The following is a 15,586-nucleotide window of genomic DNA, read 5'->3' on the forward strand; positions in this document are numbered from 1 at the left end:
AAAATTATCGCTTATTATAGCAAGAGGACATCACCCACTGAATCAAAATATAGTTCATATGATTTGGAAACTTTGGCTATTTACAATGCCATAAAACATTTTCGTGTATATCTTTTAGGTATAAAATTTAAAGTTATTACAGATTGTAATTCCATAAAAGCTACTATGAATAAAAAGGATTTGTCCCCACGAGTAGCTAGATGGTGGACTTATTTACAAGATTTCCAATTCGAAGTAGTGTATAAAAAAGGCAAATACATTAGTCATGTTGATTTTCTAAGTCGTAACCTTATTCAAAATTTGTGTTTACCTATTTCTGTTAATATAATTAATGACTCTCAGTCTTGGTTGGAGTTGGCACAGCAAAATAATCCTGAAACACAAATACTCATCGATAAAGTGCAGGCTGGTGAATTGGATCCAAATCAATATATCGTTAAAAATAACTTGCTACATTATAAATCAAGTATTAGTAGTGAACCAAAATTATATATACCGAAAGGTACTCGATTAAGTGTTTTAAAACTATTTCATGATGAGAATTGTCATGTTGGACAAAAAAAAAGGACATCATGGTCCTAAACAAGGTTTATTACACCCCATAAAAAAAATTCCAATACCTTTCCATACTTTGCATCTCGACTGTACAGGACCATTCCCCCAATCGGAAGAAGGGTATAAACACATGTTACTTATTGTAGATGGTTTTACCAAGTTTTGTATACTCAAACCCTTAAGAAGCTTGAGTGCTCAAGAGTTGGTTCCTATCATAAGAGATACCATAACTACTTTTGGTACCCCTACGCAAGTTATCACCGATAGAGGTACTAATTTTAGCTCAAGTCAACTAGAAAATTTGTTTAAAGAACTCAAAATCTACCATAATTTAATTTCTACAGGCACCCCTAGAAGTAACGGGCAAGTTGAACGGTATGTCTCTACAGTTACAGATATGATTAGTACAGTCTGTAATGATATGTCAGAATGGCCAAACAAACTGTGGAGAGTTCAACAATCTATAAACACTACTGTACAGAAATCAACTGGATTCTCTCCTATACGTTTGTTGATAGGTATTGAGTCCAATATACCATCTGTGCAAGCTCGTTTAGAAGATGTTCTTGATAATAACTCTATGGTGCCTATAATCAACACACAGGCAGATCGTCAAATAGCAAACCAAAGGTTGACACAAGCAGCTGAAAATTTTAAAAAACGTTTTTATGAAACGCGACGTACTAATTTAAATTTTTCAGTAGGTGATTTAGTATTTGTGAATCAGGATCATCGCCGGAATGATAAACTAAAGCCTAAGTTTAAAGGCCCATACAAAATTTTATCTTTTCTTCCTAATGATCGCTTTGCTCTCAAAGGTATAAATAATTTAAGGAACATAAACGTTGCCAAAGAAGAATTACGCTTTTGCCCAAGAGAACAACTTGATGAAAACATTGCTGTTGAAAATGTGCTAACCTAAATTGTAAGTTTAATTGACTAGTTTCAGTGTGTGTCAATTAAAATTTTAGTGTAAGTGGCATATATTTTTTATTTACTTAATTAATTACTATTTTTCATTTATTATTGTTTTTAATTATATTATAGTTATGTGTACTGTGTGTATCCGCTGGTCGGTTAATTGTTTGGTACTAGTTTATCCCACTGGCAGCGGGTGGAGGGAGCTAGTATGTCTATGCTAATTGCATAGACATACTAGCTCATGAAAATAACACATATTCCGTTGGTCGACCGCTTACTTGGTGCTTATCTAGCCTACAAGCAACGGGTAGATGGGATAAGCATGTCTAGGTAACCGGTAATATGTGAAAAAATGTAAGAAACTATACGTATTCCGTTGGTCGACCGTTTACTTGGTGCTTATCTAGCCTACAAGTAACGGGTAGATGGGATAAGCATGTCTAGGTAACCGGTAATACGTGAAAAAATGTAAGATACTAAATGTATTCCGTTGGTCGACCGTTTACTTGGTGCTTATCTAGCCTACAAGCAACGGGTAGAGGGGATAAGCATGTCTAGGTAACCGGTAATACATAAAAAAAATAGAATAATAATGAAATATTGATATCAACGGAGATAATTAAATGTTATAAAATGAGATCTATATTTTCAAGACTTAAATGTATTTTGTATTATACCTATGTAAGAGAATGTTCCTTTAAATTTGATTTGAGACTTATTTTCGTTTCATATGTTTTTTTTTATTGTTTGTCGCTTTTTATTACTTTGTACACACCTGCTGCAAATTCTCTATATCAGCTCAGGGTTGACTGGTAGAGAATGCCATCAGGCATTATGTTTGCCCTTTTGTGCATTTCTTTTAAGAGGTGATGCAATAAATTTTAAATAAATAAATAAATATGTATTTCATTATGGGTACTTCGAGAACGAAGTACATGTCAGTATGGCCGTGACAGAATTATAATTTAGCATTAATCTTATTTTTATATAATTTATGAAATAACAGACATAACTGTTTCTTGTAATTCAGGAAACTATTTTTCAATAATGTTAAAGTATGATATAAAGTTATATTTATCTTGTTTAATATTTATTCTCCAAATAATAAGTCATGAGTACTGGAAGTGTATTGTTCAGATACTTTATTTTTTATAAACATCAACAGTTTGAATTCGACTGGCAACACTCGCGTCAGCTGATCGTCCCGGTCCTAAATTAACATAAATTTAATATTTTAACTGGTTAAAACAGTTTATTTATGGTAATTAGTCGCAGTATATTAGTAAATAATATCAATTAAATATTAATTTTGTAAAATAAATAATACAAATACAATTTGGTGTAAACAAATCTGACGTATACACTGTGAGAATACGTTAGGTTATGTGTTTTTAAAATAGTGCAATTAATAGTTAAAAATGATTGTAACCACAACAAACAGGGTAAGTGTTCAGCTGCCATAAGTCATTTATCTGTTTTGTAACAAAACTGGTATAATTTGACGAATTTGTAGATTGATAACTTGCCCGGCATAACCTCTCTCGCTGTCAGACTTAACAGAGCAGTCTTTCATACTTAATACCAATACTAGCCTCAGTTTCACCTGTAAACCGAGTAAATTAGTTCATATAAGGCCACGATGACGACCCGCAAGGCGTTCGCTAACCAGAAGGAGTCCCAGCTTCAGGTTGCGTTGCAGGAATTAAAGATTGCTAGGGGCAGGTGTGATCAGCTGAATAGCGAGAGGGATGATAATGAGAGGGAATTGTTGGAAGATAATAATATTAGATATAAGTTAAATATGACTTTGCATACTGCAATGTGCAATCATAAATTTCATTTGATCGATACTAATTCGTTTAGTAAGAATTATTATTTGACAGGGGATAATCACTATCTCCCTAGATTTTATAAAAGACGGATAGCTGTTGTGCTAGAATATTATTTTGACATTTCTGCCAAAAACTTGGCAACCAAACCTGCTTCTATTGAGCAGAATAATAATTTAAAATTATTGACATCCAATAATTTTAACTTGACATTGGATAATTTAAATTAATTGATAAGACAACAGAGTGCACCTCTGGCAATTTATATAATAATAATTTACAACCATTTATGTCAAATGGTAATTCATTTAATAATATTGACATTTCAATAAATAATAATGTGAATAATTCATATGAATGTAATAATAACAAACTACTTAAGAAACATACTTCAATCAAATACTCTATCAACCTGGTGCATCAGAATATTCAAGGTATAATAGGCAAAGATCTAGAAATAGAATTATTTTTAACTAATAGTAATGTAGATATTCTTTGCATAACAGAACACTGGTTGAAAACCGATCAAGTCCTATTTAATTTTTGTAAGCATCAGGTTGCCAGCTCGTTCAGTAGAACAAACATGATACGTGGTGGTTCCCTCATAATTGTTAATAAAAATATAGAATATAAAGAACGAAAGGACATTGTGAACCTGTCTGCTGAGCGAGTTATTGAAATCTCTTGTATAGAGTTTGACCAGTTCCTGGTTGTTAACGTATATAGACCCCCTATTGCATCCTATGAGGAGTTTGAAAAGATAATGGAAGAAGTTTTATTTAAAATCTCAAATTCAAATAAAGGAATTGTCGTTTGTGGGGACTTTAACATCGATATACTAGAAAGTACACCTCAAAGCAAGAAATTTATTCTGCTTTTTAAATCTTATAACTTGTACAACATTTTCCGAGAACCGACTAGGATAACTGCTATGAGCTCAACTTGTATAGATAATATTTTTACAGACTTGAAACCTTTAAATTCATTAATTATACACAATTTAGAATCTGATCATTGTGGTCAATTAGCAGTTTTTCCTAGGAAAGTTAAGAAGGTGCAAAAAAAGAAAATTAAGTTTGTTCCTATAAATAACAACCGCCTTGAACTATTTAAAAACAATTTGGCTCAAAAAGTTCCTTTGTTGCCTATACACGGTGACCCTGATATATTATATAATTCTATGTTTAATCTGATCAGTGGTGAATTTGGCAAAGTTTTTAAATCGATAACTTTAAGTGACACTGCCAAATTTAGTGAATGGGCAACTAAAGGTATTTTCAAAAGTAGACACAAATTATATGATCTATATTATGAAAGATCTTATAACCATGATGTTAAATTTAGGGAATATGTAAAAAAATATTCTAAAATATTTAAGATGGCCTGTTCCTGTGCTAAGTCTCTATATTTAAGAAATAAAATTCAAAAATCTTCAAATAAAATTAAAACAACATGGAATATTATTAACAATGAAACCAATAAGAATTTTACACATCAGCAAGAGTTTAATTTAAAAATAAATAATATTGATGTAAAAGGGGATCTAGAGGTGGCATCAGAGTTTGAGAATTTCTTTACTAATATGCCTATTTTAACAACTAAAACTCTTAAATCATCTCCTATTTCCGCTGAAAACATACTTAAACAAAGTGTAAATGAATGTACCACAGGATTTGAATTTTCAGTTGTTAATGCGAATGATATTGTTAATGCCTTCAATAGTCTTGATTCAAAGAAAACGGCAGATCTATGGGGGCTCTCCGTCAAAGCCGTTTCATCCATTATCAATCTTATTGCACCGCACTTAGCTTTTGTGTTCAATGCTTGTGTTACTTATGGTGTTTTTCCTGACCTTATGAAACAAAGTAGAGTGATTCCCTTGTTCAAATCGGGAAGTAATTCTGATCCAACCAATTTTCGGCCAATTTCTATACTACCAACATTAAGTAAAATTTTTGAAAAACTTGTTTTAAATAAAATAATAATAATAATAATAATAACCATTTATTTCAGACAATATAAACAAAGATACAAAAGTATAATTGAATACAGAGGTCCATATCATATATACCTTACAGACTAACATACATATTAATATATACTTATAACTAAATCACGTATTTGCGGCGACATGAGACGCGGGTCTGGTGACTGCCGAAGGTCCTCTCCGTCCACGGAATTTCCGGAACACAACTCCCTTCGGCCACAGCTCCTCCTTCAGGAAGGTCGACAATTGCTCGGTTGGGACGCGTACAACAAATGAACTAAAGTTCACTGCGTTACGCGCCTCCAACTTCTCGACCACCAGTCGGATATTGGTGTTGATCGCCAAGTACTCCACTACGTCAGACAGCTTCGTGTTGTAGTGAAGCCGCGAGACATACACGAGCGTTACGGGAACAGCAGGACGCAGTACATGATCCGCTCCTGTCGGTGCTGTGCCACATTGGTTACGACAAGGAGGCTTCTTCCTCTTCCGCTCGACTTTAATAAAGCCATCCTTGTCTGCCACATGGTTGGACACCGCACTGCGAGGGGGTTCGATGCGGGGGTTCCCGCTTTCCCTCTCTGGCCTCGTTGTCTTCCGCTTCCCGGGTAGCTGGCGGGAGGCAGCTGCAGCGTAGTCACGTTGAGGCGTGGACATGACGACGCACGGCGACACCTCGGCGGGGGGAGGTGCGGGGCGGGTGGCGCACGTGTCACCACATGTGGGCGCAGCGGTCGGGGTCGTGTCAAGTTTCGCAGATTCGAAACTTGCTGACGAGGTGTTACATGCCCCACGACGCGTGTTGATGTTAGTAACCTCTGGCGACCTACTTACTGCCACAGTATTACGTAATGTAGCAACTTCAGCCCGTAGGTCGCTGATGGTGTCTTGCGAGGCTTCTAGCTTCAATACTACTTCCGCCAGGCTTGTCTTCAGTGCTGTGATGTCCTTCAACAGCCTGGTTACATCCACATGGTCGAACGTGACGGGCGGCAGCTTGTGGATGTTCTTCGCCACAAAAGCAGGCAGGTCATCAGGATCAGTCACCTTCAGGAGATTGATGATATCCTGGAGTCCTTTTTCTCCCTTTTCATCCTTCCTTCGGGAAGGCATCCGGTCGCTCATCCCTAGCGACTCAAACAGGAGGATCTTGGCACTGCCGATCTCCTCGCGTGTAAAGTTGCTCTTACAGATTTGGATGATGCTGACTTCATCCATGGTGTCGATGGCGTGTTGTATAAACGCCAACACCTCATTGGCTATGAGTTGTTCAGATCTCATAGCCATTTTCCGTGCAGCGGCGATCGCCGCGCAAATCGCGAATACGAAATATGAATATTCGGAAGCGCTGTGTTTGCGTCCGTCACCGAGCGCATACAACACCCGAATGAACTGCTGAAGTATTTTATTAAAAACAAAATACTTCATGACAACCAATTTGGTTTTAGAAGGAATCGCTCTACTATAGATGCAGAGATTGAATTGTTAAAGCATATTTATGAGGCCTGGGGTGACTCGCGTGATGCCCTAGGTGTGTTTTGTGATTTATCTAAGGCCTTTGATTGTGTCCACCATGAGACACTTGTCAGGAAATTACACCACTACGGAATCAGGAACAAGGCTCTCAACCTTTTGACTTCTTACTTAAATAATAGAATTCAGAGGGTTGATGTAAATGGTACAAAATCGCCCGGCGCTTCTGTTACAATGGGCGTGCCACAGGGTTCAATACTCGGTCCATTCCTGTTTTTAATTTATATTAATGACTTGCCCTACTATGTAGGGAATAATCATGAGATTGTATTGTTTGCAGATGACACTTCACTTTTGTTTAAGATTAAAAGACAGTTAAACAATTATGACGAAGTAAACAATGCTCTCTCGAAAGTTATCCATTGGTTCAATATAAATAATCTTCTTCTTAATGAGAAGAAAACTAAATGTATCAAGTTCTCGTTACCCAACGTGAAGCATGTTGAAACCAATGTGCTATTAAATGGAACGGTTTTGGATCCTGTGGAGTCAACTGTTTTCCTAGGTGTTACTGTTGACGCCAAATTGCAATGGGGTTCCCATATAGATAAATTGTCGGGTAGACTCAGTTCGGCGGCATATGCTGTTAGAAAAATTAGACTTCTAACTGATGTAGAAACAGCTAGAATAGTTGATTTTAGTTACTTTCATAGCATTATGACCTATGGTATATTGCTATGGGGGTGCTCGTCACACCTAAATGATATTTTTATATTGCAAAAGAGAGCTATACGAGCTATCTACAGCCTGCCTCCAAGAGCTTCACTAAAAGAACTGTTTAAAGAAATAAATATTCTAACTGTTATATCTCAATACATATATGAAAATCTAATGTATGTAATGAAAAATATTAATAAATTTGTAAAACGGTGTGACACGCATAATGTAAATACAAGGAACAAACATAATATTTCTACACATGTTACTCGTCTCCACAAAATAAGTAATTCTTTTATGGGTCAATGTATACGTTTTTATAATAAACTTCCCTCCGAAATCAGAAATTTGTCAATTAATAAATTTAAAGCCATAATCAAAATCAAACTTAGTCGTAAAGCCTATTATAAAATTTCTGATTATATTGATGATAAAACAGCTTGGGACTGATCAATAACAAAATTATTAATTAATTAAGAAAATGTCAAAGTGTAGCGTATCCTGCTGAACAAACTTCTTTTTTAGATATATGTAAAGCAAGATACTGGAGCTGATGCTTTATTAATTATATGTAAAAATTATGGCATTAAAAAAAAGAGAATAATTATTATTAAAAAAAAGACAAACCCGCTGACTTTCTTACCGGATCTTCTCAGTAGAGGTCGCGTTCCGATCCGGTAGTAGTTTAAAAAAAAATTGTACTTGACAATTTGTAAGTGCCGTCGTTGGCCTATACAAAATAAATATATTTCATTTCATTTCATTTCAGTACTTACGAGCCAGTGTTACGCTATAATAAGGATTATATTTTCTTTATGATGCAAATTTTAAGAAATGTATATTTTTTATTTATATTAAAACTTAATAATTAAAATATAATATACTAAATTAACATAAGCATTAAAATATAAATTTGTTTAAATATTAAATTTAATAATATTTAACTGGCTGGAAAAACAAGTGCAGTTATTTTCTTCTTTTTTTTCTTTTTGCGTTGTTCGAATTACGATACATGGTTTCTTCGGACAAAGACGCAATACGAAGAGATAATTTAATTAATATACAATAATTTACATAAAAACAGGATAATTTAACCCAAGTATGATACTGTTATTCTATATTGTCTTAATTTGAATGGTAAATTCATTAAAATATAATTTAAAACTTAGTTTTGTTTTTAAATACTGATAATTCCTATTTACTTATTTCCAATCGTAAATTTATTTTAATTATATTGAAATTTTAGTTTTGTTTTATTGAGTAAGATAACTTTTGTTTAATAAATTGTGACGATAATTTAAAATACTCGTATTTATTTTTATTTTGCAACCTGTCTTTTGTATAGTTAATCTATTAAGCGCAATCATTTTCCTGATGAACATCTAATCGCTGTTGAGTTGGAAAATGTAATAAACATCCATCACATAAGAAAATTGCATGCTCTTGGTTAGAAATTTGTTTACTCACCAATCGCGACATGTTTTTGATATAACAAAAATGAGCATTTAAACCTTTCTTAAGGTATAACAAATTAATATGTACACTTTTACGAAATTTAGTCATTACTAATGGTCCAATTACATCATGAATTTTTTTATCCCGATTATATTCTAGTCCAAATATGTTAATACTTAATATTATTCAATTTTTCAATTTTTGGTACATCCGAAAGCTTTACTGGAAAGGAGACGCCATTGAAGTTTAGTTTGTTTGAATGCATGCTGTACGATGAAACTCTATTACTTTTACTAGTAGTAGGATATAAGGCGGAAAGCAATGCCCATTTAAAACACATATTGTCAGCGTTTTGCACATTAATTACGGCTTTTCTGACTTCGGAAATATGTACTAAACCAACATTTATTTGAATTATTTTTTACTTTGTAGTGACATAGAAGTTGGTTGTATTTTTTTGTTAAAATTTTTTTTCACCCTTTTTAGTGATGGCATAATAATATTTATATTAATACAATATAAATTTGTATAAACGTGATCATGAATTAAGGTAAGGTCTGAATTTACATTGATTGGAACCGCCCGCTCGCAGGGCGCTGCCGCGCCCTGCTCGCTTAGTTTTTATATTTTCTTATATGTTCCAACCTAACCTAACTAAATAGTCAATGATGAACTGGCTTCGCAATTTCATTAGAACCTACACCAAATATCTTCAAATACAACTTAATTATTCTCATCGGTTGAGGAGTTACATATTTTGTCTCCGAGCCACATTATCAGACCCTTAAATAGTCAATGATGAACTGGCTTTGTAATTTCATTAGAACCTACACCAAATATCTTCAAACATAACTCAATTATTCTTATCGGTTGAGGAGTTAACTATTTTAACTCCGAGCCACATTATCAGACCCTTAAATAGTCAATGATAAACTGGTTTTGCAATTTCATTAGAACCTACACCAAATATCTTGAAACAAAACTCAATTATACCCATCGGTTGAGGAGTTACATATTTTGTCTCCAGAACCCACTCTGATCCTCATCATATTTAAATGGGACCAACTTGTAGCAATTGTCCACACACGAAATTAAAGGCATTAAAATAGGTTCATAAACGGCGAAGTTATGGCTGTTATATTTACATGGGTGGAGGAGTTCCCCTCATTTTCTCCAGAACCCCTCGATGGATCCTAACCATATTTAAATGGGACCAACTTCCAGCTCGTCTCTACACAATAAAAAAAGAATTGTTAAAATCGGTCCACTAACGGCGGAGTAATTCGTGAAAAAAGATACCGGCCGAATTGATAACCTCCTCCTTTTTGAAGTCGGTTAAAAAAAAATTAAGTCATCACCTTGAGAAACAGTATAATTACATGTTTGAAAATCGAATGTGTTTGTAAGATCTTTGGTTTGCTGTATAAAATTTGCATGTAGTATAAAATTGATTTTAAACAAAATGTGCATTTTAATGGACTCTTCGATCAATGAACAAATATTATCTTTTATTGAATTAAAAAATAATTCGGGCGTTTTAAGTGTATCTACTGATTCATTTAATTTACTTTTGATTCTGTATGAAATTATTCGCTGACCGAAAACTGATTCGATTACTGAAACATTAGCTTGAGTACTATGAGATTTAAAAATATTATTTTTGTGAATGTTACTTTTTATGTGGTTGGCAAAATATCTTTTACTTACAAGTCGTTGACAAACATCACACATAACCTTTCCATTGTCTGTGAGGTTGATATCAGATGACGTTGAAGCACCTTCATTAACTTTTATCCTCTTGGCCTTCGGACTGTCGATGTCATAGCTGGTTCTCTTCATTGCACCTTCGACTTGTTGGGTTCAAGATTTAAATAATGTAATATAGAAAGAAATGCATGTAGAAAAAAAATATACATACTTAGTAGGATTTTCAAGCAAGCAGGAAGTCGGAAGCGATTCTTTATCGTGTTGACTACTTTGATTTATGATTGCACTTTCGACTTGTCTGCATATATCGATGAGTTCATTGTCAATTTCTATTTCTTCACAAACATTTGCAAGTTCTTCTTCAATTTGACTTTCATCGACGAAAACAGTTGTATAAACTTTTTGGAAACTATCCATTATGATGTGTAGAACAGGGTTACAGAGGAGGTCGTTTATACGTGTATGAAGTTGTAAACCAACTGGTAATGATATGAAAATGGCACTTTCTTCTTATATACTTAGCAAGTAATTATACATCAAAACAAAATAATTAGCATGACAATCAACCCTCACTTAATAGTTATTATACTATAAATAAATATTTTAAAAGTATGATTAGGTCATTAACTAATTATTTATTGTTAAATGAGTATTTCTTACTACTCTCTGTTTTCGAAATATCTGTGCACATTTTGTATATAACATTATTCATTTCTTTATATGTTGAACTGTTTTCGTCTGTGTAATATTTGATTCTTAGGGATGCATGTTTCCAATGTTGAGACTGTGGCACGTTGGATAATTTATTTAAATCATAAATATCTATTTTTATTAAATGTGACGAATTTGCTTCATCATCTCTGTTAGTAGTTATATACACTGTTCCACCATCTCGTTGAGCTCTAGATACGGCTGATGAAAGTTTTCTATTTTTTGTCTTTGGCAATTCGAATATTGAGTCCAAGTTATCACTCGAATTATTTCTTTTTAAATTTTTTGATTTCTTTGTTTCTTGAGATATGTCTTCCTCGTCAGATAGCGTGTAATAATATTGTTTAAATGTATTTGCTTCATATATATTCTAAAACAACACAAAGGCAAAGTTAGTGTCAAATGAAATGATATTGGAAAGTGACACAAATCAATTCAATATTATCAAGACTTACTTACCTCCATTGTTGACACTTGGATGCACTACATTTCACAAACCAAACTGTTCACTGTTACTTCACCAAACGAACTATCAGAGCATACTCTTCCAGCTTATAAGCACTCACTTATCAGCGTCTAAATATATTTGGTTATTGTAACCACCCGAGATAACTACATCCTATTTCCTTTCATTATGATAAGTACCTTATCATCTTTCGGCGATTGCGCTCTGAAGCAATGTTGTTGCGGCCCGGTACTCTACATACTTCTCCTCCCATTCCGCAGCGCCAGAAGACCGGCGTCGTCGTGCCCGGGTGTACTGGCGTCGAGCGCGTAGGCAGGCTGCACGCAACCGTGCGATGTGCTCCGACCACCAGTACACAGGGCGTCTCCACCCAGGACTGACACGCGGCATCGCGGTATCGCAGATTGCCGTCATGTCATCCCTGAGCTTTATCGCCTCCCGCTCGGGATCGAGCCGGTCATCCCCCCCGGCGGTGCTGGACCAGTCCACGACGTGGGCCGCAGCGACGAGCAGGTCTCGATTGAGTCGCTTCAATGCCCACCGACATGGCCGGTCTTCTGCACGGCGGGCATCTACAGCCGGGAGCCGTAACACTACATCCACCAATATGTGGCGATGGTCAGACAACGTGACTAGTTCGTCGGCCACCCTCCAGCCCGTGATCAAGCGCTCAGCAGATAGAGTCGCCCACGAGAGGTCTACGACTGACTCTCCCTGCCAACGCACGCACGTGCTGACCGAGCCACGATTCAGCAGACGCAGGTCGAGCCCGGCTGCCCATTCAAGCATTGCCTCTCCCCTGGGACTGTCTCGTCTGTTTCCCCAGACCCTCGAGTGGGCGTTAAAATCGCCCATCACGAGTACCGGTCGGGGAAGACAGGATCGAACACAGTTTGCCACACGGTCGAGGAACGTCTCGAAAGCCCCTAGAGTGCAGTTCGGGGAAACGTAGCACCCCAGCACCACCAATGGACCCCACTCCACTGCGACTATGCCCCGCTCAGAGTGGAGTCTTGAACATGGAGGATCTAAGTACACGGCGACGGACTGCGCATCGTCTCCTACCCACCGCGGATGCTCCGGAACTCTATAGGGCTCCGCCATCACTGCCAAAGAAACCGAACAGTCCACGAGGCATTGCTGGAGCAAGTCCTGCGCCCCGCGGCAGTGGTTTAGGTTCCCCTGGAGTATTTTAAGTGACGGAGACCTATCCATTAAGAGTCCATCGCTTCCGCTGGTGGACAATGGGACGAAGCGCTGGGACGCGCAGGCCCATCTGTCCGAGCCGAGCTGGCAGCCGTGCCCGCCGTCTCGTCTCCTCCATTGCCTCGTTTCCACCTTTTCGGCGGCGTGCACCTCTTGCTACCAATGCGGTGGTCGGCTGGTCGACCGAAGTCCGCACATAGTGCGCATTTTGGTGCCTGTGCCCCGCATTGGCTCGCCCTATGACCGGGCTCGCCACATACGTAGCACAGTGCGCTCCTATCTTTGGTGCTGGTGCACTGGTTCCGAGCGTGCCCCGTTTCGAGGCAACGGAAGCACTGCAGCGACCTAGCCGGTAATACCTCCACCCTGGTGGACACCCACCCGACAAGGAGTCGTTTCGCGGCGGCCAGCTTACGGATGGCCGTGAGGGGGCAGCGCACCCATGCTGTTCCCAAAGCTGATGGCCGCCGTCGGATCTGCCCAACTTTGACATCGCTGGCAATGCACCCGCAGGCCGCGGCTATAGCTTCGGCGACCTCTTCCTGGGTGACGGAATCGTCCAAATCCATCACCCTGGCCTCCCCCTGCTTTGAGGGCCTCGCCACCTTGACGCCCATATCTGCGACGACCGCTTGCAGTTTCCCCGCGAGAGCATCGGCCTTCACAGCGCAGTCCTCGCCAGCGATTTCAATGAGCAGACCGCCATTTAGGGCTTTTTTCTGCCTCACCTCGGCTATGCCTAAGTCCTCCAGCTTAATTTGGCCCTTAGCGGTCTTCATTACCTCCCCGTATGTAATGTTTGACCCCTCGGGCACCGTCACGGTAACGGCCGCCGACTTCGGCACACGCGGAAGCTTCTGTTTGGCTGCCTTTCTCCTACCGGCCCGGCCCTTTTTAGGTCGCTGAGTCACCGGTGCTGGTACAGCTTTGATCACAGGGCGCCGCTGGGAGGCAGTCTTTCTACGCCCGCAACTCGGAGATTGCCTCCGGGCGGGCTCCACTCGGGTCGGAGGTGGAGACCGTTCTTTCGCCCTGGCTTTGCGCCCCACAACAGTCACCCACGTCTCCGCTTGCGCGGCTGAGGACGACGCGACCGTATGCCGCAGTGGCGCCTGGGCCACTGGTGGGCGCGCGGGTGTAACGGGCGTGATCTTCTGCCCTAGGGGGGGCCGGATCGCTCTGTCGGGGAAGAGCTCATTCCTAAAGGACGCCAGCTTCTTGTCTATAATGGATCCGATACGGTCCATTAAGGCGTCTCCATTGTCGACCCTCCTTTTTTCAGCATGGGGCGGCTCAGGTCTAACCGCGGTATTCTCACGGCGTAACTCATTCAATTCCGCCGTGAGAGCCTCCACCTTCCCGTGCAGGTCAGCAAGCTGGGAACGCAGTGTGGCATTCTCCTTTTCCAGGTGTGCAGTGGTCGCCCGCTGCACAACCTCCGTCGCTGCTGCCTGCACGTGGCGCACTGCCAGTCGGATGGCACGCACCATATCGCCCTTCAAATTTCGGGACTTGTCCGCGACCTTTTCAATAATCTCTAGGTTCTCAATTATGTGAGAACCTAGATCACCAGTCGGCTGATCGGTCAACTCCCGGCTCAGCTCTTCGGCACTCGGGAGAGAAGCCTTCGCTCTCGTTTTGGCTACTGGAGCCAAGGGGACTGCAAAGTCGTCGTCCCTGCCGGCCTGGGGCTTCACCGACTTCTTTTTGGGCCGCTCGTCGTCACTGCCTTTTGTCGGCAGCGCTCTCTTGCGGGCACCAACCGATGTGGCTGCAGACTGAGTCGACGCAGCCGACATCAAGGAGCAGTCCGAAAGTTCGTCTGCGTCCGATGAGACGGTCGGTGTAGGCGAGCCAATTCTTCTGCCTCTACTCGACCGCAGCTTCCTCTTCGCCGCTTGTACAGCAGGCAACAGTCCAGTCTCATTTTGCATCTCGGAGTCCGTTTTGGGATTGCGATTGTCGTGTTTACGAAGGCCGGCGGATTGCCGACCTACGAGGCAGTTGTTGCCCCAACAACAACAAGTACGAACAAGTTTCCTTTCATTATGATAAGTACCTTATCAGTGCTCAGAGTTATTTAAAATGTGAAGTATGCATTACGGATGCAACTCTTATTGTTCGTAGAGCACGAATAAATCCAACTGTACTCCTCGCACATCAAAAAGTCTTAGCATCTACTACAGCAAAATATCCTATTACTCGAGCTGAAGTCAAAGTTTTAACTATACCATCAGGGGTTCAGGGAAAGACTCTTGACAACATTTTTCTGGGGCAAGTACCTAAAAGATGTATAGTTGGATTTGTAAACAACACAGCATTCAATGGAAGTCTTACTAAAAATCCATTCAATTTTGAAAACTATGCTATGAACACATTTTGTTTATATATTGATGGCCAACAAATACCTTCAAAAGCATTGCAACCATCATTCGAGAATAATATTTTTACTGCAGCCTATCACACTTTATTTTCGGGGACTGGTATACATTTTCTAAATGAAGGTAATGGAATATCTAGGGAGCAATATGCAAAAGGTTATTGCTTATTAGCGTTTGA

The 15,586-nt window shown here is 39.0% G+C and overlaps 1 protein-coding gene and 1 pseudogene across 1 annotated transcript; both read right to left on the reverse strand.

The window, feature by feature from the left end:
* Positions 1-8,835: 8,835 nt before the first annotated feature.
* LOC140746789 (uncharacterized) lies at positions 8,836-10,776 on the reverse strand (annotated as a pseudogene).
* Positions 10,777-12,004: 1,228 nt separating this feature from the next.
* On the reverse strand, positions 12,005-14,961 carry LOC140746790 (uncharacterized). Its single transcript, XM_073078886.1, has 2 exons — positions 13,108-14,961; positions 12,005-13,003 (listed from the first exon to the last, which is right to left on the reverse strand). The coding sequence occupies exons 1-2, from the start codon at positions 14,959-14,961 to the stop codon at positions 12,005-12,007; spliced, it is 2,853 nt and encodes a 950-aa protein (XP_072934987.1).
* Between the last annotated feature and the right edge of the window lie 625 nt (positions 14,962-15,586).

The sequence above is a fragment of the Epargyreus clarus genome, unplaced genomic scaffold (genome assembly GCF_041222505.1).
Source record: "Epargyreus clarus isolate Ecla_fem2 unplaced genomic scaffold, WU_Ecla_fem_2.2 ptg000013l, whole genome shotgun sequence".
Lineage (NCBI taxonomy): Eukaryota > Metazoa > Arthropoda > Insecta > Lepidoptera > Hesperiidae > Epargyreus > Epargyreus clarus.

What these genes read in the sequence shown, in the direction of transcription:
- LOC140746790 (XM_073078886.1), bottom strand. Translation starts at nt 14,961, where the DNA reads ATGCAAAATGAGACTGGACTGTTGCCTGCTGTACAAGCGGCGAAGAGG. An exon ending in CGGGCACGGCTGCCAGCTCG is followed by an intron (nt 13,004 to 13,107) that starts GCTCGGACAGAT and finishes AAAATACTCCAG; the next exon opens with GGGAACCTAAACCACTGCCG.